Raw genomic sequence first — 24,442 nt, forward strand, 5'->3', positions numbered from 1 at the left:
ATTTGAACACCCTGCTATTTTGCAAGTTCTTCCAGTTAGAAATCATAGACGGGTCTGAAATTGTCATCATAGGTGCATGTCCACTGTGAGAGACATCATCTAAAAAAAAAAGGAAGAAATTACAGTGTATGATTCTTTTAAACTATTTATTTGTATGATACAGCTGCAAATAAGTATTTAAAAACCAATTTGGTGCAGTAGCCTTTGTTTGCAGCCACAGAGGTCAAAGGTTTCCTGTAGTTTTTCACCAGGTTTGCACACACTGCAGGAGGGATTTTGGCCCACTGCTCCACACATATCTTCTCTAGATTAGTCTGATTTCTTGGCTGTTGCTGAGAAAAATGGAGTTTGAGCTCCCTTCAAAGATTCTCTATTGGTTTTAGGTCTGGATATTGGCTAGGTCACACCAGAACCTTGATATGCTTCTTCCAGAGTCACTGCTTTGTTATCCTGGCTGTGTGCTTCAGGTCATTGTCATGTTGGCAGACCCAGCCTCGACCCATCTTCAATGCTATAAGGGAAGAAGGTTGTTCCCTAAAATCTCCCAATATACGGCTCTAGTCATCATCTCATTAATACAGTGCAGTCGCCCTGTTCCATGTGCAGAAAAACATCCCCAAAGCATGATGCTACCACCCCCATGCTTCACAGTGGGGATGGTGTTCTTGGGATGATACTCGTCATTCTTCTTCCTCAAAACACAGTTACTGGAATTATGACCAAAAAGTTCTATTTAAGTCTCATCTGACCACATGACTTTCTGAGTCCTCTGGATCATCCAAATGGTCATTGGCAAACTTAAGATGGGACTTGACATGTACTTGTTAAGCGCAGGGGAACCTTCCATGCCATGCATGATTTCAAACCATGAGGTCTTAGTGTAATACAAACAGTAACCTTGGAAACGGTGGTCCCAGCTCCTTTCAGATCATTGACCAGCTGCTCCCATGTACTGCTGGGCTGATTTCTTACCTTTCGAGGGATTATTGAGACCCCATGAAATGAGATCTTGCATGGAGTCCCAGTCTGAGGGAGATTAACAGTCATGTTTACCTTCTTCCATTTTCTAATGATTGCTCCAACAGTGAACCTTTTTTCACCAAGCTGCAATTTCCTAGTAGCCTTTTTAAGCCTTTTGTAGGTTTTACAATTTGGTCTGTAGTGTCTTTGGACAGCTCTTTGGTCTTGCCGATATTAGTAGTTGGATTTTTACTGATTGTAAAGGTGTCTTTATGCAGCTAACGACCTAAAACAGGTGCATCTAAATGGAGTGGACATTTTGAACAGGTCCTATAGGGTCAGAATTCTAGCTGATAAACAGGTGTTCAAATACGTGTTTTCCTCTCTGAGGAGATATATATATATATATATATATATATATATATATATATATATATATATATATATATATATATATATATATATATATACGCACACACACGTTAAAAAAGGACTTATGGTATTCTTAATGTCTGCAATGCATTAAGAAGAATAGATGTTTTGCAACTACACCACATGATGAAAAGGAACTCTGTACTCAATGATATTCAAAAATCAATCAACGTTCTAAACAGTTCTTGCATTGATAAAAAAAATACCAATGCAAAAATTCGCTTAAGAGGTACAAAGTACAAATGGAAATTGAAATCGGTATTTCCATAAAGCTTGTCAACACAAGGAAGCATATAGTTCCCTAAAAATACTTGGTGCTTCATCAGCACAGTGGGCCAGATTGTGCAAAACCGATTTCCAAATGAAAAGCAAATTCTGCTCTCCTCTGAATAGGAGACTTTAGACGAATAAGCTACGGTCCAGCTGTTTTTCTCCTTAGCAAAGGTAAGATACTTCTGATATGGTCTATGGTTCAGGAGTGGCTTAACACAAGCATTAAACAGTTGTACCCGTCTCCTGGATTATATGTGTGGTGAAACTTAAAAATCTGACTACAGCAGCAGCCTCCTTATGAATCTTGCCAAAATACGGTAATTCAAATTAGCAATGACTTTAAACCATAACTTATCCCTGATTTTGTGCTATGGAAAAAAAAAAAATCTGTTTTTCAGTGCATCAAGAGGCAAACATGGACAAATATACCTTGACCAACAAATGTCAAAACATCATTCATGTATATTTCTGACCTGATGTTCAAGGTAAAAACCTGACTCTGGAAAACATTTGAAGTGCAGCACAAGAAAAGATCAAGGTGAACACTTAAGGTCACATTCACTGCACAGTGCACCCCATCATATATCGAGTTGATTTCCTATCATATTATGAAGTAACTAAATATCGCCAACCCTCATTTGTATGCTTTGACAAAGCGCTCTGAACAACCAGCTTTATTAGAAATGGTTGTTTGCAGCTCGGTGACTGTGAGTCATAATATTTTCTAACAAGCTGAATTTAGCATTTCCTTCCAGCTATGCTATGCCTTCTAGCTATGAATCCACAGAAATTAAATTTTCAGCTGATTGGCTAAAATGTTTCCTTTTGATGATAATCTAAATCACTGAGTTGCAAAAGTTTGAGTTTATGTCTTATAATCTTGCAGTCAAAGTTAAAATGGTTATGTTTAGGAAATGCAATTTAAAACACAGCCAATGCTATATTTAACAAATTCATATCTCCACCAAAGATAGGATGTATCCCAAACAAAAAATGAACCCGTGTCTTCCACTTCATCTGTTATATGTTGTCATGGCAACCAAGTATTTCCCACCTACCTAAGCCGCTCTGTTTCATTTCAGGTGACTGACGTGGGCAAAAGGAGAAGAGACGATAACTGCCAACTTTAGAAGAGGATGTTTCTGAGAGGACCTGAAGGAAACACAGCATAGACGCAGAGTTCAGTTGGTGGCCAGAACACACTGTGACCATACCTGGAGTTATGATTTTAAGATGAAGTAGCAAGAAACCAAAAAGGAAGCTGCAACTGCACATAATAAACAGACATTGATTTTATCTTTATACAATAAAAAAACAAATTAAATTCTAATATTAATTATTTGACATCTTCCTGGAAAAAAACCCTCTATCCTCACCTCCATTGATCCAGTCTTGTGATTGCGAATGAGTGGGGACTTCCTCTGAATGGTGATGGGCTCAGAACTGGGCACCGCACGGTCTGTTTCATCTCGTGATAGGTCCTCCAGACTGCCAGGATCTGGCTTTTTCTTCCCGTTCTGCAAAATAAGACCAACACAACTAAATGAGAGCCTTGTTTTTACTCAAACTGAAAACAACTTTGAATAAACAGTTTTACCGGTTCCAGCACCTCTGCTGAAGCGGGTCTGAAGCCAAATCCGGTCGGAGCATGCTCTTCTTCTTCGACTCCTTTAACACCGGGGCTAAAGTGGAGCTCCACGTGGAACCGCTCCTCAGAGGAAATGTCCTTCAGAAAGACAACGTGTAAGATACCGATGGCTTAATGAGAAAAAGACTAAATGATTGTGGAAAGCTCTATTGAAAATCCAAAGGTAAATGTTGGTTCCTTGGCCCGGTACAACAGGCTGTTAGTAACTGAAAGGTCAAAAAGGACTCTGTATTTAAGCTAGAAAATCATATAAGAGCCGTTTCAAATGTTTTAATTATTTATTTTTTGAAGCAGCTAGCTAAGGGCCCTGGCAAACCTTGCTGATTTAGCCAGGGTATGCCCGATGTCCCAGAATTTTCTAAAATGCTGGCACACACCGAAAATTCTATGTATTTTTTAATTTTGGGCATATAGCATAACATATTTATAACGAGGCCAGAACTTATGTCCAACGACAGCCTACGTTATGCATAACGCAAGGCAGCGTAATGCCCATGAAATGATGCAAATAATTAAATAAACACTCTCTCCTAAAAGAATCTACACTATAGTATCACTTGTCGATAGAGCGACAAGAACACACCTTGTTGTTGTCCTCATAAAGCATAATGACAATCTGCGTCATGTAGTTGAGTTCAGAAACGGCACTGAGGTAATCCATGGCACGTTTCCACTGCTGGTCCTTCTCCTCCTGTTTCAGACCCAAATGTGTAAAACATCAAACGGATCCTTCCTTCTCATCAAACAAACTCTCTGAAATAAACTGCTGTTTGCTTACGTCAAGGAGACCTCCATATCGAAAAATGCTGAGCAGGGAGTGAACATGGCTCTCGCTGGTGAAATATAACCGAGTCCTGACGTGACGACCGGGCGATAGTACTCCACGAGAATAACTGCAAGCATGAAGCCCAATTAAAGATAAAGTGACCTAATTTATACGTTTAAGTTGAAGAATCTGTTTTGTGAAGATAAGACTCACAGAGGATGTAGTTTGTTGACAAACTCGTCTCCATGTGTCCTCTGAAGGTCAAGCTGGATCTTTCTGACCAATGGGAGGCAGTAAGCATAGGCTATGTCCAATTTCTCAGCCTTAGTTATGCCGTATTCCTGCAAAGACAAAAGTGCTTTTTGAGAAAAGACCTTCAACACAAATTAATATGCTAGCTGTATATATCAAAAGTTTTAGAGCTTTGTATTCACACGGTGATGGGTAGTTCTACACATTTTTAAAGCTCCCCACTGAGTAAAAAGTTAAATATTTTAAGATGATTATCAAAAAAGCATAAGCAACATAAGCAGCATCAGCATTTGGCAACATTGGAAAAAAGTCGTGAAAAAAGCTTTGAAATAAATTACTTATTTAAATCCAAAAATTGTGCAGATTGAGCTTTACTGACCAAGTTGGTTCAAACAAACAAGGAGTCTGACCTTTTTTCCCAACTTTGCTGTAAAATTCAAAAATACTTTATTAATCCCAAAGGGATATTTAATGTTAACACAGTAACACGTGTTAATTCTTTAAACCATTTGATTTAGGTGTTTATGACTGTAGGCAGAAAGGATGTTTATTTAACATACAATTTAACTACAAATTGAAAATTAGCTATTTTTTTAAAAGAGAAAGTTGTTTTCACACAGTTATACTATATGTCCACTATATTAAAAAAGTGCAGCATTTAATATAAGTACATTTATTAAAGCAGTGCTGTTTAATCTTTAGCCACTAGGAGCTAGACCTGTAACCATTCAGTGGCCCTGAAAGCAAATGGCATCGATTTCCAAACGATCCACGTTTGGAAATCTAGCAGATTGAGATGTCAAGGCCACATTCATCCCTCCAGATTATCAGAAAAACAAAAATATGTCTGAACAGCTACATTTAATATGTGGTTTACTGCACAAAATAACTTTTAGCTCAGTTAGCTCAGGTTTAGAGACTTATTCAGTAACAGATGCGATCTTCCCGTGTAACATACAGTAGGTGAGTAAAAAAAAGGGCTATCCCACATGGAGCATCAATATGTGCAAAGTGTTGTACATTGTCCTGAAAAGTTATTTCATAGATCTCAAATCAACACTGTAACTGTAAAGCATCACTGTAACTTGTGAGAAAGTAAGAAGTAAGAAGATGCATAGATGGATCATATGACAATTACCAAACCATTTACCTTATTTAATTCCGTTCACTTATCATTCTCATTTTGAATTCTAGCTTTATAAGTGGTTTTATCACAAGAGATATGTATAGCTTAGAGAACAAAACAACAATGGATTACTCATTAGTCCAATAAGAAATCTTTGACTAACTTTCTAATCTAGAAACTCTTGATACATGTAGAAGAATTTAAGTAGAGCTAGAAATTATGGACACAACTTATTAATACTTATTTGATCAAATATCTATATAAAATATATAAAAGTCTCAGAAAAACAGTCAAGTGTGCCCACAATAGATGCCTGTACAAAATAGAACTGAAAATAAAAACTTAATGTCAAAATTCATTTCTAAAGTATCCCACTTTAAATTAACCCTTGCTGACACCGTAGAGGATGCTGTACATTTTTTTTGTCATTCTGTTAATATTTAGTATGAACTTCAATTGTTCTCTTCCTTCATAAAAGTTTGGTTTATTTTTAACTTCTCTTGCTGAGTAAAACAAAACAGATGGGCGCTCTATTTCTTTTCCCATCAGGCACAATGAACGTTGACAACAGTGGTCCCAGGCCTAACAAAACCTTTACCACAGCACGGATCAGCTTGGTCAAAACAAAATGAATCAATTCACATTACATCACAGAAAAACTTCCTGTTGGTGGTAAAAAGCTCAAACTCTGCTCTTTTCAGCCCTCTTTTTTTAAATCTGCTCACCACACTCAGCTCTTCTGCACTGTGTGAGGTTGGTAGCATCAGATCCTGCTGTACCAAAAACATGCTTTCTACACAGTTACTGTAATAACTGCCTACATGCAACATTTTCTTTTCAGATTTATCACATGGTAAAACTGGGGATAATTCCATAGTCAGCTTTGGTCACCTTATCATTATTACTGATTTAGTGGCTAAAACTTACCGCGTTGAAGCTTAGCCAAGCCTATCAGAACTAAGCATATCCAGTTGTTGCTGGGCACAAACTCGACTTCTGTGGTTAATGTCATTTCATTGCTAGAGGCAAACCTCGCATTATTCTCAAAGCACAAAAGTTCCACATGCCAGTGCGAAGGATTTGCTGCAGCATTTTTTGCAGTGTGAGGAAAAGAGAGTGAAACGTTGCAGGCAGAGTCTGCAGGCCGCCAAGTAAGAGATACAGGTTATCAGCTTTTGTGATTGGTAACAAAAGTATATGATCGCTGATCATATACTTTTATCATGAAAATCTGCTGAATATGATCGGTGACCAATCAACCGGCACACCACTGATATATATTGATAGCAAATTATTGCAAAAAAGTTTTTAAAAACAACCACTGGACTTTGTTTCCAAGTTTGAAGATGTTCTGCCTCCCAAGCAGGAAGCTTTTTCAATAAAAAAAAAAAAGAAGAAAATTGTCAAGCAATTATTTAAAGAAAAAAATCTGAACCAAAAATTGTTTTAAAACCATTTGTGTGTTTTTTTTTTTTTGTGTTGGTCAGATTTCCTTTTTTCCGGGGGAAATTATTTAAAGATGAATTCATATTAAATCTATTTAAAGCAAAGACGACATCAACTTGACGACAACTTCTCACTGTAAAAAAACTAAAACTATTTGAAGTTTAATCTGCACAAATGTTCAACTCTTAAAAAACAGCACAACTGCTAATAAGTTAGGCCATCATCATTTTAATCAATAAGATAGAGTACTAATTAGTTTTTCTTTATCCTCTCACCTGGGGAATAACAATGTCGGCCAAAGCTCGAGACAGCCTGAACAGCTCCTGTGTGTCCTGAAGGCCCAGTGAGGCGTTGTGTATGACATCATACTTCACGCAGTCGTAAATGTCAGGGATTTTACTGATATCATAGCGCCCGTTCTTCATGCGGAAATCTTTCTCCAGCTTGGACCAGCGCTGCAGCATCAGCTCCAGAGACTCACTGTGGTACAGCTGCAGATCTGGGAGGAGAAAGTATATCCCATTTAATGAATGAATGCAACTGAAGAGAGAGAGAAAAAAAGAGGTTTTCTTTTCAGTTTTATACCAGCAGATTTTGGGTCCTCCATTCTTGTCCGAATCTGTGATGTCAAACTCTGAATGAGGGCGTAGACCTGGTCACATATGGCCACCGGGTTCTTCACTATTTTCATGGAATTAACCAATGAAGCACCACAGGTTGGGGCCAGCTGTAATAAAAAAGCCCATACACAGATACAGTTAAAAATAATAATATCAAAAAGTCCCACTAACTACATAGAGGTTATATGTAAACATTCATTTTATAGAGTTTAGTCATTTACATCTAAAACATTAAAGGTATAAATGGAAAAAACACAAGTAAGGGAGGAACAAAGCACACAAGAAGGGAAGAAAAGATAGCAGAAATAAAATAAGAAACAATAGAAAAAAGAAAAAAGTAGAGTGTAATTAAGGAAGGACACATGTAAGGGTGGAAGATTTAAATGGACATATGAGGGTAAAGTCCCTGTTTTATATAAGTTATGAGCAAGTACATTGAGAAAAATTTTGAGCATGCCAGCTTACACTCATACATGGACCATAAGTTACATGTAAGTTACTTTTAAGTTTTGCATGTGGTTTCTAGCTTATACAAAACCTATGAGTACTGTAACTTGTGCACAACTCATACATAACTTATCATGAACTTATCTCAAATGTATATCAATGTATTTGACGTGTTCCAGACGACCGCCGAATGCATTTCCAACTTACAGCTACTGTATGATGGCGTATTGGCAGCGTTTTGGCATGAATGGGGGTTCACAGGAGGAAACCCTTAGTTCTCCTCCAGACTTCAGATGTTCCACAAGAGCAAGGCTGAGACTGGAATACATACTAGCTGTCCTCCAACATCAGCATGATCTTATCAATTTGATTCTGTAGGGTAAGCGTGAAGGTGGGTGTGATAGATCCTCCGTGCGTTCATGCCTACGGCCACGAACGTCCTAGCAGACATCATGCTGAAACTGCAGAGACTGCAAAGTTGTTTCTTTTTATTTATTTAGCTATTCTTTTTTTTGGCAGGCGGTAAACAGCAGCTAGGTTAATACCGCAAACAATAAATATTTTTATGTAGACCGGGTGCATCACTGCCCCCCTCAGGACACTGGCTTGTGCATTATTTCATGGGCATTACGCTGCTGTGCGTTATGAATAAAGTTAGGCTGTTGTTAGACATACGCTATGGGCTCGCTATCAATACGCTATGCATATGTCCAAAATTGAAAAAATACATAGAAAGTTCAGTCTATGCCAGCATTTTAGGAGATTCTGGGATGTCAGGCTTACGCTGGCTAAATCATCAGATTTAACAGATCAAGAGAGAATCTTTACAAATAAATTACATGAAACAAGAAATTATTTGTGTGATTAAATGTAAAATTCCTCAATCCTAAATACCCGATCGTAGTCTTCCTCGTTGAACTCTCTGTCCCTCTGCATGATTTCGTGGAGCCGGGCTTTGACGCGGTGCTGGCAGCTGCTCAGCGAGTCGCTGTCGCTGTCCAGCAGACCGTTCATATTGGCGCTCTTGACCATCTGAACCAGGATAGGGGTCAGCTCTCCTTCCAGAGCAAGCAAGCCCTGCTCAAACATAAACACAAGACGTCTGTTTTATTACTGTTAACTCCTCTTAGATTATTAACATTTGAGCAGGAAACATTAGCCTTAAAAATGCTTCTTTGGATGTTTGCCCTTTAAAAGGAACAACACCAGCTGATGTCAATTTCTAATTCCGTGGTGTGGTTAAAGGGCTATAAAAACACGAATCTCACATCAGCTCTTTTTCAGAACCTGTGAAACTTAAACTTGTCATTACAGGACTACTACAGGTACTAAAAGCACAATTTGTTATCTCTAATTAAGTATTCTGTTTCTAAAAATATATAAAAAGCATATTTAATGTGTACAATTTAAATTTATAGGCCATTCAGATTTATAAGTTTACAGTTTTGTTTGAAATAAAAATACCTTCATAATTAGATCCTTATTAATGGTTTCATTTAACTTGTACATTTGTTAACTTGCAGTTTTGTTTACACTCCTGCCTCAGCAGCCAATACCTTTGCAAAAGCGGCAGCCGTCATCTGCACTCTGCCTTCATCTGATGCGTAGATCTTCAGGTCATGTCTGTAAGTGCTATGTAACCGTAGTAACCCACACCCTGGAAATCCAGCGTAGTCTCCTACGTCAACACATGTGGAACAGCAATAGTGGCATAAACATAGGAGCTGCTGTTTCCTTTGCAAACACGTCCCAACATCATGAGTATTTTTCACATTTTTTTTCCCAAGAGTATTTTATCAGGATATACTGGGGAGCATAATGGGAAGGAAAGAATTTGCTCTTTTATTCCATTGGAGTATAAATCTTTACAATGTGGTATGCATTACTATAACCCTAAATAATATCATTGCCTTCAGAAGGTAACTACTTAATAAACCTACTGTAGTCCTGTGTGTGTTTTAATATCTCTATAAATTTCATTGATAGGGCAAGCACGACTGTCATTGTCAAAACAACATGGGAAAATGTTCATAGTGTTGACTAAACTTCCTCAAACAGACAGTTTTCTCCCAAATATATACAACTAAGGAGGTAAAAGGGTTTAAAAAAAACATTTCTGCAGCTGTTACATACATAAATTTAGTATAATGGCCCAGTTTCAGCGCCGTTTTGAGAAGTTCACTCTGAAATGCATTGGAGAGAATCCTGTTCTACTACATAATATGCAAAATGTGATTTGGTCTTTCACAGAAAGAACTGAGATTTGTTTTTAATGGGAAGGAATGTACAGAATTATAATTTCCATTTATTGTACAGGAACATGATTTATTCTCTGATTTATTGTGTAAATCAAAGAATGAAGCACCTCTGACTTAAGAAACACAAGCAGCAAAGATTCAAGGAAAGGAGCCTTTTTAATTTTCCTGCCTCAAATATGCCTCCTCATATTAATAAATTACCTCATCTTAATTGGCCGGTTCAGAAAGGGAGTTAACAGGGTGATCAAGTTAGCCAAATGAAGAGAGTTAGAAAACGTGTTTTAGATTCAAGAAAGTTTCAGATGATCTATAAAAAAAAAAAAAAAAACATTTTTTTTACCAGTGTTATATCCTTCTAATTTAGTGGTGTGGGCACAGCCTGCGTCTGCCTTATCCCTCTCTGCCCGCCTCTTGTTTTGATCTGATATGAAACCGTTTCTGCTAACTCTCGGGCTGATTGCTGTGGTTTGACTGTTTATGGTTTTATGACCTCAACTCTAAAATTGGGCTGTGAGTCAACACCTCAAAAACTCCCATTTTTCCTCTCCATTACCAGTTTCATATCAACACTTTATACTCCAACTAGGATATTCAGAGTAATTACTTTTTCACCAGTACTAGACAGCAATATCCTTCTAACCTTGTCCCCCAGGGTACATGCAGCGAAAGGCTCTCCCAAGCTCCTCAGCTTGTACTCTGCCAGCAGGAGTCAGCTCCCCTCCCCACTTCAGCACCAGCAGCAGAGATGGACCTTCCTTACGCGTATCTTAAACAGATGGAAGGGGGGAAAATAAGACACCGAATCTAGAATAAACATGACGTTCTAACAAATGACCTTAAAAAATAATTAATAATAAAATATCCCAACCTTCCTCTTCACTTGATGTCTTCGGCTGCCCATGGGGCAGGTAGGTCAACTGAACCTTTCTGTTGATCCCAGAAAAGTGACCGTACCTTTTATACCAGAAAAGGAAATAAATATAAGACCACATCCAAAGTTTTATAAATAAACACAGAACTACAATATGTCTTCAATCAAGCAACATTTCTTAATTTATCTAAAATATCTCCATGATTAATTTTTGTAAAGGTGCGTTTTCAGTTAGGTGTTTCTAAATTTGACACAATTATATCTTTTCATCATGCTTTATCCCAAGTGGGGTCGCGAGGGATGCTGGTGTCTATCTCCAGCTGTCTACGGGCGAGAGGGGGGTCCACCCTGGACAGGTTGCCTGTCCATCGCAGGGCAACACAGAGACAAACAGGACAAGCAACCATTCACACACACACTCACACCTAAGGAGAATTCAGAGAAGCCAATTGACCTAACAGTCATTTTTTTGGACTGTGGGAGGAAGACGGAGTACCCACACATGGACAGCGAGAATACGCAAACTCCATGCAGACAGACCACAGTTCGCCTTTAAAGAAAATAATTTCACAGAATATTACCCACATGGTGATAAATTGGGTTATTTTTGTTCTTTTTCAGGCAAAAAGCTTATAGTAAATAAAAAATAGTGATATTAAAACAGTCCAAAATAAATTATTTGAATTATAATTCTAATTCTGGATTTGGTTGGGACTCCTGTTGTATGATTTACTGCATTGATGCGAGGCATGGAGGTTGTCAGCCTTTTGCTATACTGAGGTATAAATAAAAAACAACTAACAGGTAGCCAAAATAGCGTTCTTTACCTCCTGTGCATTGACGCTTTTCATGTCTCTTTGTCGGTAATAAATGAAATAAAAGTCCACAGTTTTTGATTTGAAAGAGGACCTCAGATCACTGAGCAAGAGCCATTTCTTTTTGTAATGCACCTGCTTTGTAGCCCTTAAAGATGTTTCCTTATGCTCACCCTTCCAATAATATAATTTGATACAGCAATCTGAGAACAGCCTTATGCGTTCCAGAAAAGCCTTTATCTAACAAACATAGGGCCTATCAGTTTTATATATGTTTACACTCTGTTACTGAACACAATACAGCTTTATCAGAGGAAAAGTGACTCTGGAAAAAAACGGATTCTTTTTTAATCACAACAGACCAAAGCTGTGATCTCATAGGTCTGCCTCAACTCTTTTCTTGGCGTTTCTTTTATAAACAATGTAAAAACGCAGCTACAAGCTTTTATGGAAGCTAAAGGAGCACCAGAACATGAACAGCCACCTCCAACAGTCTGACCTTAAATAGTGAATTTATCATTGGCTGTGGCAGAGCTTGTACTTCTAAAGACTTAATAAAAGTTTCACACTTCAGTGGGTCTCTAAAGAAAGGAGGTTAATAATCAGACTTGTTTCACCTACATTTCTAAAACCGTCTTCAGCTGCTCTAGTTTGCACTTCTTCTCTTCAATCTCACAGTCATTGTGCTGACCCAGTTCTATCAACAGCATTCGGGTGATGTCCAGCACCTCCTGTTAACAATCACAGTAAAAAGCTGTAAGAAGAGCTACCAGCAGCTTCTTCAGTAGTGATTTACCCATGTCAGAATGGATCATTTTACCTGCAGCTGTTTAGGCTTTTTGAGTTTCAACTTCCCTGTTTTGTATCCTTCGTATTTTTCAAACAGATCAAAGAACCTGTGTGAAAACAGGGAAACAATAGAGAGGTTTTAATGAGGTGTAAAGTGAACAGGCAGAGGGCTAAAGAGGAAACTCACATGGGGTTGCGGACTTCCATCTTCATCTTCTGTTTGGGAGTTCTGTCTCCATGACGGATGACAGCGATGACACAGCGTAGCTCCATCCTGATGAGTTTCAAAGTGAATACATTAATACCTTCTAGATGATAAGTGCATTAATAAACAGTTGATGACATGGTAACAGCTTACATGGTCCCTGAAGTGGTGGGAACAATCGGAATGTCCTCTGCCTCGGTTGGAATTGACCAAGGAATCTGAAACTGCGGGGCCAGCTCTCGCATCACAATGTTTCTGAAAGGTTTAATCAACACATGAAGAACAGAAATAATTAAGTGGACCTTAAGAAAAAGTAGATAATTGCAGGTGAAAAGGTAAAGTTGGTACCCAAGGATCTTGGCACAGTCGTCGTAGTATTTCATCGAGTTCTTGACGAAGCTGAAACCGTTTACGTCACAAACGTAGGAGTGTCCGTTAGCTCGGAGAAGGTCGAAGCCACACACAGTTTGCTGTGGTATAATCCAACATGAGAAAACATTTACACCACAGATATGACAGAACCATCTTCAACAAAAAAAACAAAAAACATACCTTGAATGCCAAGCAGACTTTTCTGGCCACCAGTTTCTCCATGGCAGAGAGCATGACAGGGTAACGGACCTCCTTTCCCTCGCTGTCTCTCTCCACCTTCCCGTCCAGAGCGGGAGACTTCCGGGCCTCAGCATGAGCATAGTCCGGCCCAACGGTGTAGACCTGAAGTCCAATAGAAACCCAAACCCCAGCAGTTAATTTCAATGCTTGAGGTAAACTTACACTAGTTCATCTGCTACAAAACTCATTCAAATAAAAACATAAACTTTTAAGGGAGAGTTTTTTTATTTTTTTTTAAAGAGGCAGGGTTCTGTATGGAGTTTCAGAGTAGTTCGTATCTTACTGTCAGGTGATAAGTCTCAAAGCATTTAAAGGTAACAAAAGGACCTGAGAGTTTTCAAGTTTTATAGTAGCAGAAAACCAGATTCCCCCAAATCCCTTTTGAAAGTAGTTCCTGTGAATTAGTATTAATGTGAACCCTACGCACATATGTAAAGCTAAATTTACACATCAGAATAAGTTTGGACTTTTAGTTAAAAGTTTGATATTGTGCATTTAATCACCAGGGTTAGAAGAAACAAACTGCAAAGTTTTCTTGAAAAAATAAATGGAGACAATTAGGGCTTCCACCATATTCTATCTTTCTGTCTACCCATCTATTTTCTACTGCTTGTCCATTAGGGTCACAGGGGGCTGGTGCTCCAGCTGTCAGTGTGTAAAAGACAGGGTGCACCCTGGATAGGTTCATTGCACAGAGACACAATCATCAGCACAAACAATTACACATAAGGAAAAATATGAGATATTCATCAACCCAACAGAAGTTGGAGTACCCAGAGAGATTCAGCCCTTATATGGTCTAATGGGGAGGCAATTCCAAAGGCTAATGTAGCCGACTACATCCACTTTGGCTTAGTCTGGAATGTTTCTCTTTTTGGAAAACCCAAACTTGTTCAAGTTATAAACATCTAGTCATTAATTGAAGATGAAGTTGAAGAATCAAATGTTTCTGCAGTGCAGTCCACAGCATTATACTGCCGCTACCACCATGCTAAACAGATGCTACAGTGTTCCATCTCTCACCTTGAATCCTCCAGCCTTCTTCTATTGTTCTAAATTCATACCTGACCATAAAACCTTTTTTCCAGAGGAAATGTACCTTCTCCACATAAACTGCTGTTATTTCAGTCCAGCTTGAAGGTGTTAATTTAAGGACAGAAGCTTTTCTCTTGGTTGACAACTGAGTCCATGGTGATTTAAAGTTGGCGTCCCCTTTAACTAACTAATACATTAGCTGAAATCCTTGAGAATCGGATCACACTGTGCAGACAAGTGTTGTTGAGAAATAAACCAAATAAGGGTGTGATGGTGGTGTAAGAATATGTAAGACATATTTACAGAGGCTTATTTACAAATTGAGAAAGCTTCCTGAAGAGGTGGCGAAACGTCTTCAAATCTTGAAAACCAAGTCCAGTGGATATTTTTACGGAATGATTTTGACCTGGATGACTGAGAACCTTCATCAGCATATTTACAGAGGCCTTTTTCTTCAAAGAGTTTGAGTTGGTCTAGTAAGATTTGCCAATATTTGTCCTCCTCAATCTGTCTCAACCCCTTTTCTGTTGACTGACTTTCAGATAAAAAAATACAAATTTGAATGTCGTATAATTATCTTCCGCTAAAAAACAAACAACAAAAAAAACAACATACATCTTTAAAAGCAACATATCAATGCATGTGAACAATGAGTGCAGAGTTCTGACCTCAGCATTAGGAGCCTGGTTACTAACACAGAGCAGATGGCAGGTTGTGGCCCATTATCAATGACCTTAAATGTGAGCAATCCACTGCAGAGCCAGTCTCTGCTCTGTCGTCTGCAATACGTCTGCTATCCTGCAGCTCAACTACTGACAGCTTCTTTGGACTGGCTGCATTTTTTCGCTCATTTTAAGACTACTTCTGTTTGTTCATAAATGATTAAATGGATTAGCAGTCGGTGTGTAACAAAATCTCATGGTACGAGTGTGAGTAATCTGTGTTTACATAAAACACAGACATAAAAGAGGAGACTTAAACACTGAGCTTAGGACTTTAGAAAAACAATAACTGACAAAAACATTAACTAATTCTCTAAGGTCTCTCGATGTGTTTTACTGTTCCATTACTTCACTCTTTACCTTGACATCAGTGCCATCAGTTGGCATGAACTCTTCATAGATGTAGGAGCCCGTCTTCCTCACACTGCTCTCTGGAGAGTATACGCTGCTCCGGCTCCCGATCTGCACAAAATGAAGGTTAAAATCAGCCACTCTTCAGTAAACCTCATTCAACACTGTGGAAATATTTTATGACCCTAGAAGTGGATTAAACTGCTGCATTTACATAAAAAAAAAACTGCATTCAATTTCAAAAGCTAAGAATATCCTAGACAAAGGCAAAAGGTCAGAGAAAACAAAAAAACTAGGCTCTTATTTTGAATTTTGCAAAAGAATTGATTCGATAATGGCCACAATGCCACTAGACTATGCAGAAATAAGATCTAACAGAAAAACTAGGAAGCCATGTAGGAAACCCAAAGATGGAACATTACAGCTAATTTTTCCTAGTTCTTTGAATATAGAGAAGAATATTGTGCATAGAGCTCCACAAGCAGCACACCGAAATAAAAGCATTGACGTATATATATTTTGTATCTATATTTAGCATATCTATAATGTTTTGACAACAGCAAAGCCAAAAACCCAGAATACAGAGTACTGGTTATCTATTTTCTGAACTTCCCTCCAATCTCCTCGTTTTTACTTGTAGTCTTGCACAACTCCTATGCAAAATGTAAAAAAAAATGTACCGTTACAAAAATTAATCTTAACTTAGAAAGCCATTCTGTGCCTCCTATAATCTTAAACCCATTTGATTGCTAAAGGTGCATAGGGTTGATTGTACTAAGCTTAGATGGAGCCCATTTGGCAGGTTTTTGCGTGATAAATCTCTCTACGCTATTTTATTTAAATTACAAATAAGGAACAAAACTGATGATGCTTTAATCATAAGATGCAGTTTAATTGAAAGAGATATTTGTTGCCATACTCAAGAATTGCCCAGTAAAGAAACTTAATCCATAAACCCTTTTTTTTTATTTCAAAAAAAGTTTTCTTTAATCTTTCGAGCTTAATCTGAGGAAAACATATGACTGCTTCCATGACCTTAAAGGTTAAAGTATTGGGAGGGTTTTCATCAGAGGGTTTGGGATATTTATTTATTTTCTGGTAACAATGGGTGTCACCTCTACTCTTTGATGTAGAATCATCTAAAGATTGATTTAATTCTCTAAAGTTACTTATTCGCCAAGTTTAGAAATAAAGCGACAATACACAACACAATGTCTAACTGACGGAGCCACCTATAGATGATTCAGGTTGATTGACTTGGGGAAGAGGAGTAGTAATAACAGAGCAATTATAATATGGTTGCTTGCTTCCCTGCATGCAGGGAAATTACACCTGCAACACACCATTTACATAATTGGACAGCTTATAATACAAGGTTTATTTTTTTACTCCATGCAAAAACTTTGGGAACCTATGTTTTACAGTAATCCCACCGCTAACACAGCAAAATACTTTATGCTTACTAAATAAAGGCACTGAAAGTTAGCAAGAGCTGTGACTTCTTAACTCTTTAAGGGGCTTGGAGATTTTCTGCCTTTACATCAGCAGCAATAATCTGAATTAAAAAACAAGGAATAAAGGCAGCGGTCAGGACCTTTCTGAAGAGTCTCTGGCTGCCACCACCTGCAGATGTTGGGTAATAGATGTACACATTGTGGTCTTCAGCACAAACAGGCTTCTCCACAAAAGGTTTCTGGAAGATCTCCCCATTCACCTCCACATGGTCCTCTCCTTCAACCAGGTTACACTCTGAGACAAACACACAGCAAATGTTGCAGTTTAGGCAGCTGGCTCCCTGTCATTACCCACCAATAGCATAGAAAAATGAATCTTGACCCTGCAGTGTTTACTCTTGAGGTCGATTCTAAATCATGTGACTTTTGTTGATCCTTTTAGAAACAGTCATGGAGGACATGTAAAACATCCGATTGCTCTTTCCTCAGGGGAACATCTTTGTGCCTCTGAGTAAAAACAGGATCAGAGTGCCAGAACTTATGTCGCAAAACTTAATGAGGGAAACTCTCCCTAGCAGAACATTCAATGCTATATTTATCTCACAGCTGACATAAAACCAGTTGAATAGGTGATACTCAGTGGAGCCTAATAAAATTATACATTAAGTTTAGTGCAGTGCAGTTCAAGCATGAATAAGGGACAGACCATCTGGTTTATCTGGGTCACGGTTCAACACAGCATAGCGAGGCAGTTCAATCCCCTCCTCCTGCAGGATACGGTACACTTCTCTTCTGCAAAAGAGCAAAATAAAAAAGTACCATCAGCAAATAGACCATGACTTGCAGAAGCTGGATTGGGTTTAACCTGAAAACAGATATTCTTAGTAAAGAAAATGCACCTGTCCTGAATGTAGTACTGCATGTTCAGGTCATTGATGTGTAGAGGGTTTCTCAGTTTGGCATAGCTCACTGCCTTATCCAGAGGGAATCCTGGACAACAAATGCGTCCAAAAAAGTGAATTAAAAATCACATTTCAAACTCTTATTGCATAATATAAAACTATTATTCTGGACTTCAATGGACAGCAGATAATTATCCACTGTAATCAATAACCTCGGAACTTGTGGAGACTAATTTAGCCCCCCGAGTATGTAACTTTGGATTGTTCCATAAAAAGCACACAGTGCATGTTGTCCCTCTGGGACAGGGGGTGCTGTACCTTTGGAGTGGAAGGAGATGAGGCAGTCACAGAGAGGCCATTTGTCCACTGGCTCGTTGAGGATGACATCCTCAGGAAAGATGACTACAGTGATGTATTCAAACCTACACAGCCTCTCCAGAATCTGGGTCATTGGCTTGGACTTGGACTTCTTCATCATGCAACAGATCCCCACCACGATCTGTCGCTCTGGGGGCTGAACAAAAGACACAAGATTAAACAGATCAGTTCAACAGACGACATAAAAACCAAATCTATTAGGCTTCCTAAATAGCAGTATAGATTGATTCTAATTCTCTGGTCAGTGTCCGATCTTTAAATGCCTGACCTGCTGTTTTCAATATTTATTTATAAATGACACTAGTTTTATAAGATCACAGTACAGCTGAAATGTTAAAATCTTAGTTTGTAAAGAAAAGGGTTTAGAACACCCGTGGAAACCTAAAAACGTGTTTTAAATGCAAAAATACTAGTGCTCTCAAATATAAGCAAAGTTTAAAGCGTCGGCAGTTGTTGTTTAGACGACCTTTGAAAGGTCAATAAGATTTGATGTAAATAAGACACCTTAGACAACAGGTCTGGGGACTAATGCATGTTAACTTTTTTCCAGATAATGGAGCACAAAAAACAGAACACTGATATTTGATCATATAGCACAAAGAATCTTCTGCATGGTTGTTTTACAGCATAAATCCTAAAGTCAAACGATTAAATAAAAAAATTTATTTAGATACTTAAAAACTTTTTTCTTGCAGCTTTTCATTTTCTCAGCCATGATCGCCAAAATTCAGGTTTAACAGTTTCTGAAATATTTTTTCTTGTTTAACATTTAGCTAACATTTGGATACAAAGCAAAAAACAAAGCACCAAAACATGTTTGTATTGTCACTGGAAGGTCAGGAGCCGATTATTATTAATAATGAATGTTAGGTTCTTCTGCTTCCAGCCAAAATGCGTCGGCAGTGGTTGTTTTGACGACCTTTGGAAGGTCAATAAGATTTGATGTAAATAAGACACCTTAGACCACAGGTCTGGGGACTAATGCATGTTAACTTTTTTTCCCAGATAATAGACAGAGCCCAAAAAAAACAGAACACTGATATTTTAACATGTAGCACAAAGAATCTGTCCGGTTGTCAGTGAGGATTTAGGAAGTTAAACCAATGTGGGTAAAGCTTAACGTTTAATGTTAAATTTGCTTCATGTAAAGTATGAAATGAAAGTAGATGTGTTGTAGAAGTCTTCTGCATGGTTGTTGTTTGTTGTTTTGTTGTTGTTTTACATCATAAATCCTAAAGTCAGACGATTAAATAAAAAAATAATTTAGATACTTTAAAACTTTTTTCTCGCAGCTTTTCATTTTCTCAGCCATGAGCCGCCAAATTCAGGTTTAACAGTTTCTGAAATATTTTTTCTTGTTGAACATTTAGCTAACATTTGGATACAAAGCAAAAAACAAAGCACCAAAACATGTTTGAATTGCCATTGGAAGTCATGAGCTGATCATTATTAATAATGAATGTTAGGTTCTTCTGCTTCCAGCTAAAAAGAGAAAAGCAGAACTAACAAGTAATGGGGCTTTACCATACGAGCAGAAACAGTCCCTCACCGAATCTGTGTCTTCGTCGTCCTCATATGGCTCCATGTCTGTCCTCATGCTATCCTCCTGCACCTCGCTCTCATCGTCCTCGCAGCCCACGAAGAATCTGGGAGCGCCACGCTGGCTCTCACCCGGGCTGTTGGGCTCTGACATCACAGTCTCCCACAGCAGCCCTTAGCACCCCACCGCGCCATCAGACGCCAACAAATGGCCAGAGTGGGCCACCGATGGGAGGGCCCCAGGCCTGCGGAGAGGAATGAGTCCCCGCTGCTTTTAACTGCACAGCAGAGGAGGTCAAGGTTGGGAGGTAGTGAGGACAGGGCTGTAAGAAGGGAAATTAAATCAAACCAAATGAATGAAACCGCAGCGTTGGCCTGTCTTTAGGTAACAACTTTCTTTATTTTTTCATATTCATTCAGCAGATTGTGATCCTATATCGGGAGCCTGAAGTTCACAGTAGTCCCCACTATCAAGCTCCAGTTATACGATCATAGTACTTCGCCCCATTTGCATCAAAGCTGGACAAGCCTGCAGAAACACAAAAAAACAATGATTTTATATGCAATAAAAGGGTCACCTCTTTCAACTCTGCATTCAGCTGTTTACATAAAAAGAGTCCTTTCATTGCTAAAAATGTTGCCATACATTTCCTGGATCCATCTAATGTTTGATCTCGTGTCTGTTACAGATTAAATCCTTACAGCTCAGTCATGCAACAGTAAAGGTCTGTTTATATGTACAGAATCCTATATGTGGTTATGGGCTCCAAGCCTTCTTCTCACTAAATGCATTTAGACACAGACCAAAACAAATTGTAACCGCCTAAATATCAGCCCATCTGCAGCTATAGTTTTAGTAAAGTCACTGTTCTGTAGATTTGTTGCTGTAATAAAAAGCGGAGCTGTTTGGAAAACATAAAGGCTCATTGCTCTTCCTGTGGTGACAGACGGGCGAAGAATCTGGTTAGCAAAGCAGCAGGAACTTCAGCTCAAACCTGTGTTTTTACTCTACCTCAACATTAAAAGCTTAAAAACAGGAAAGTCTACAGACAGATCCAATTATTACCCTCTAAGACATTGCAACACACACACACACGTGAGCAAAAAGAGCCCCATCAGGAATGTAAGGTTAAAAACTGTCTGTAAGCAGCAAACATTACTATTAGAGCAGCTCAAAGAGGGCGTTCAGCTGAGATAATAAACAAACCATCAGGGACCTCAGAGTTAAGGAAAACAAGCATGGCTGCCAAAAAATGGCTGAGATCACGCTAAAAGATTTTGCATATCTAAAATCACAATGACCTGAGATCAAACTACACTTGCAAAGTCTAGTTTCTAGTCTAATCAAAAAGGCTCAATACCAAAAACAGGACTTAAAACAGCTGATATTTAATTCCATTTAACAATTTATGAGACAATAATTTAACCATCTTTTTCCATTTTGTTGGTAATTAATTTGTTGATTAACAGCAAGAGCCCTACTGCTTGCTGTATTTACAGTAGTCAGATGTAATGAAGACTCACTCATACCCAGCTCTGTGAATAAATAAAAAATGAGCTGGAAGTACAATGTGGCTAAAAGAAAAATAACTTTTTGATGCAACCTAAATTTTCCATTTCAGAAAATGTTTCTCATTTTAAATCTTATCCTGAAAATGATAAAAAAAATCTGATATCAGCCAAAAAATGTATGATTAATGATATTGGAAAGCTCAAAAAACACTTGGCTTCTATCTGCTTTTTTAAAGTTCATTTAACCCTTTGGTGAATAATAGATTGGTCAGTTGCTCTCATACGAGATGTTGAGTAGTGTTCTATGTTTGAGAAATAATCACCTGATGAAGCCATTTCTAGCATTCCACACTACAAAATAATTAAGAGAAGTATATATGATTGATGCTAATATTGTATCCCATCATTATCAGTAAATGATTAAACTTGCAATACTGGTATTGTATTGGATACTAAAAAGTTGTATCAGGACATCAGTAGTTTACTTCCAGCTTGCATACGGGGATCAGAGCACTAGCTCTAATGTTCCTCCTTACTCATTCTGTGTAGCAATTGATCTACTTTAAGTGTATTACTGCGAGATGGAAAGAGAAAGAAGGTATGCAATGCTCTTTAAATGTGATTTGTTTAATGTAATGATTTGGAAAAGTGCAATTTCTAAAATTGTGATTATGAATTTTCCAGCCCTATTCGGGGGCCACACTAAATTATTTCAGGTCAGCACACACCCTGGGCCTCCCTCTGAACTCACTTCAAGATAAACTGGGGAAAATATTTATCCATTCACCCCAAAAAAGGCCAGAAAACCTGATTTTACTTTGTTTTTCCTAATACATTTCATGGCTTATTGTTTTATGAATTATCACTCTCCTTTGTGCAATATTGCAATTCCCCTACTAAAGAAAAAAAAAGCCGCCAATTTAAATTTTAAAAAGTTAATATGGTGGACATATCTGTAGTCAACCAACCAACCTCACACACAAACACCCACCCAGCCTTTGTTTGCATGACTTTCGGGGACATTTCATTGACATACATTCAAATCATATAGCCTAAGCCAAACCCTTACCCTAACTATTACCAACATATTACTAACCCTAACCTAACCCCAATTCAAAGAAGAAAACTTTACCATTTGGGGACCTGTTGAATGTCCCCGTTTGGACCACTTTGGACCTGTAGGTCCCCACAATGGGGGATATTTGACAACACACACTCTGCTCTACACCAGGTAACTAAATCTCATACATAGGTTAATCGCTGTTGCTAAGCTTTTATACATGAGATGTTCTGCCTAATATTTTGCAGGAACCTGTCTGATCACTAGGACTATATTGTCTGTCATCTTATGAAAGTCTGATTTTCTTAAACCAGATAACGCAGAAGGATTTATTACTGATCCTATCTCTGACATAAGAAGCAAACATCAGCTAATGAACCAGACATAGCAGCTGATGCAACCGAAACTATTTAAATTCTTACCCACCACAGGTAATTGAGCTGGCAAAAGCTGAAGATCATTAAGTTTCAATGTAGTCTGTTGCAGGGTATGAAACATTCAATTAGATTAATCAAGATTATTCCAGATTATTAATCCTAAACTAATTTGGTGATCAAATAATCATTAACAGGAGTACAGAACTGAGAGCAGTGTTTTGTGAAAATGATTCCCTTATTTTTCCAGTGTATGAAACTGATGCCAATTCGTAAACGCTGTCAGGCTGTGTTTTAAGCAACATTTACACTTTGAAAGCATACCGATAACGGTCCAAACACAGTAACAGAGATAACTGTTGAGTGTAAATGGAATGCAACTATAATGGACCTTGCCAAACGAAACAAAATTGTGCTAAATCTAATACTAGTTCGACAGTAGGGCTAGGCATGGTTTAATTGTGGTACAGTTCTATGATAACAATGAGGGCATGAGTAGACCACGTCAACGCCTATTAACAACTCATTTTGTGGGTTTTCTGGCATGTCCAGCTTTGAATTCACAGATCTCTTCACTTGTTCACAACATGAACTTCTTCTTAGCCTTTTAACAATAAATTGCATCAAAACAGTGTGGTGCCACCTGGGATGATGCCGAGGCTGAGGCTCTCTTGAAACTTGGGCGGAGAACGCTATCCAGGCTCATAAGTTCCTGAATGTTATGGGCACCGTCCTTTTTTGTTTGCATAATTCCAGAGAGATGCATAATTCTGAGAGGCGAGGAACCATGCTAGCATGATGTGTAAATGGTCATAAGAACCAAGTTCAGCATGGATAACCGATCCAAACTCGGTCCGAACTTGGCATGGATCAGGTTCAGAGGGTTAGTTTAAATGGGGAAATAAATGGGACCGGATGGACATGATCTGGAGTAGATATATGAGGATTTATGCAATAGTTTTTGTTGGTTTTATTGCTGATGTAATCTAGAATTTGGGGTTCTTTTGACAAGTAAGAGTGATGTAAACAAATAATGGTCTCATGATTGTCAATGAATGGCTTAACTGGAAAAAAATTTTAAAAAAAAGCTTGTTGTCTCCTACGCTCCTTCACCCTGTGCCACAGCAACATTCAGCCCCTTAGCTGGTTGTGGCAAAGCAAATCGAGAGGAAGGTTACGATTTTTCAACTTCAGCTACAGATGCATGTGCATCCATGGCAGGTGTAGCTTTGCTGTAATTACCTCAAAAGTACTTCTCGCATCGCTAAAAGTATCTTTTAATAGCACCCTCTCTGGCCAAAGTCATAATCATTGCCCATTTCATCAGTAAAAACCATAACTGAAGTTGCATGAAATGAATGATTCAGTGAATGAACCTTTTATAAGAATAATTTTAATGTATTGATTCTAGAGATTAAGTTCAATCAAAGAGCTGCTGTTTCACTAGCTTCCAACCCTTGTCCTCTAGAAGCAGTGTCCTGCATGGTTAGGTGGTTCCTGGTTGCCTAACTTAAAGGAATAGTACACCCAAAACATGATTAGCCTTCATTTTCTACTCACCCCCATGCTGAACAACACTCTGGAGTACTTTTTTG

At 38.3% G+C, this 24,442-nt stretch overlaps 1 protein-coding gene across 8 annotated transcripts in view; it reads right to left on the reverse strand.

The window, feature by feature from the left end:
* Nucleotides 1-24,442, reverse strand: part of ppip5k1 (diphosphoinositol pentakisphosphate kinase 1) — a 45,182-nt gene that overhangs the window by 19,496 nt on the left and 1,244 nt on the right. For 4 of the 8 annotated variants that reach the window (XM_015384814.1, XM_015384816.1, XM_015384819.1 and 1 more), the window contains exons 2-25: nt 19,912-20,430; nt 18,303-18,498; nt 17,982-18,072; nt 17,789-17,874; nt 17,223-17,377; nt 15,638-15,739; nt 13,461-13,622; nt 13,257-13,378; nt 13,062-13,163; nt 12,891-12,977; nt 12,735-12,810; nt 12,536-12,645; nt 11,097-11,182; nt 10,869-10,994; nt 9,527-9,648; nt 8,865-9,047; nt 7,489-7,630; nt 7,179-7,402; nt 4,293-4,420; nt 4,092-4,206; nt 3,897-4,004; nt 3,275-3,391; nt 3,042-3,182; nt 2,724-2,817 (exon numbers count right to left, since the gene is read on the reverse strand). In XM_015384814.1, coding sequence (XP_015240300.1) covers nt 2,724-2,817; nt 3,042-3,182; nt 3,275-3,391; nt 3,897-4,004; nt 4,092-4,206; nt 4,293-4,420; nt 7,179-7,402; nt 7,489-7,630; nt 8,865-9,047; nt 9,527-9,648; nt 10,869-10,994; nt 11,097-11,182; nt 12,536-12,645; nt 12,735-12,810; nt 12,891-12,977; nt 13,062-13,163; nt 13,257-13,378; nt 13,461-13,622; nt 15,638-15,739; nt 17,223-17,377; nt 17,789-17,874; nt 17,982-18,072; nt 18,303-18,498; nt 19,912-20,055 — 3,019 coding nt within the window. In that variant the 5' untranslated portion in view covers nt 20,056-20,430. Of the gene's footprint in view, nt 1-2,723; nt 2,818-3,041; nt 3,183-3,262; nt 3,392-3,896; nt 4,005-4,091; nt 4,207-4,292; nt 4,421-7,178; nt 7,403-7,488; nt 7,631-8,864; nt 9,048-9,526; nt 9,649-10,868; nt 10,995-11,096; nt 11,183-12,535; nt 12,646-12,734; nt 12,811-12,890; nt 12,978-13,061; nt 13,164-13,256; nt 13,379-13,460; nt 13,623-15,637; nt 15,740-17,222; nt 17,378-17,788; nt 17,875-17,981; nt 18,073-18,302; nt 18,499-19,911; nt 20,431-24,442 lie in introns of those variants that run through there. The other 4 variants (XM_015384820.1, XM_015384812.1, XM_015384813.1 and 1 more) reach the window with 3 other exon arrangements.

The sequence above is a fragment of the Cyprinodon variegatus genome, unplaced genomic scaffold (assembly GCF_000732505.1).
Source record: "Cyprinodon variegatus isolate N-32 unplaced genomic scaffold, C_variegatus-1.0 Scaffold324, whole genome shotgun sequence".
NCBI classification, from domain to species: Eukaryota; Metazoa; Chordata; class Actinopteri; order Cyprinodontiformes; family Cyprinodontidae; genus Cyprinodon; species Cyprinodon variegatus.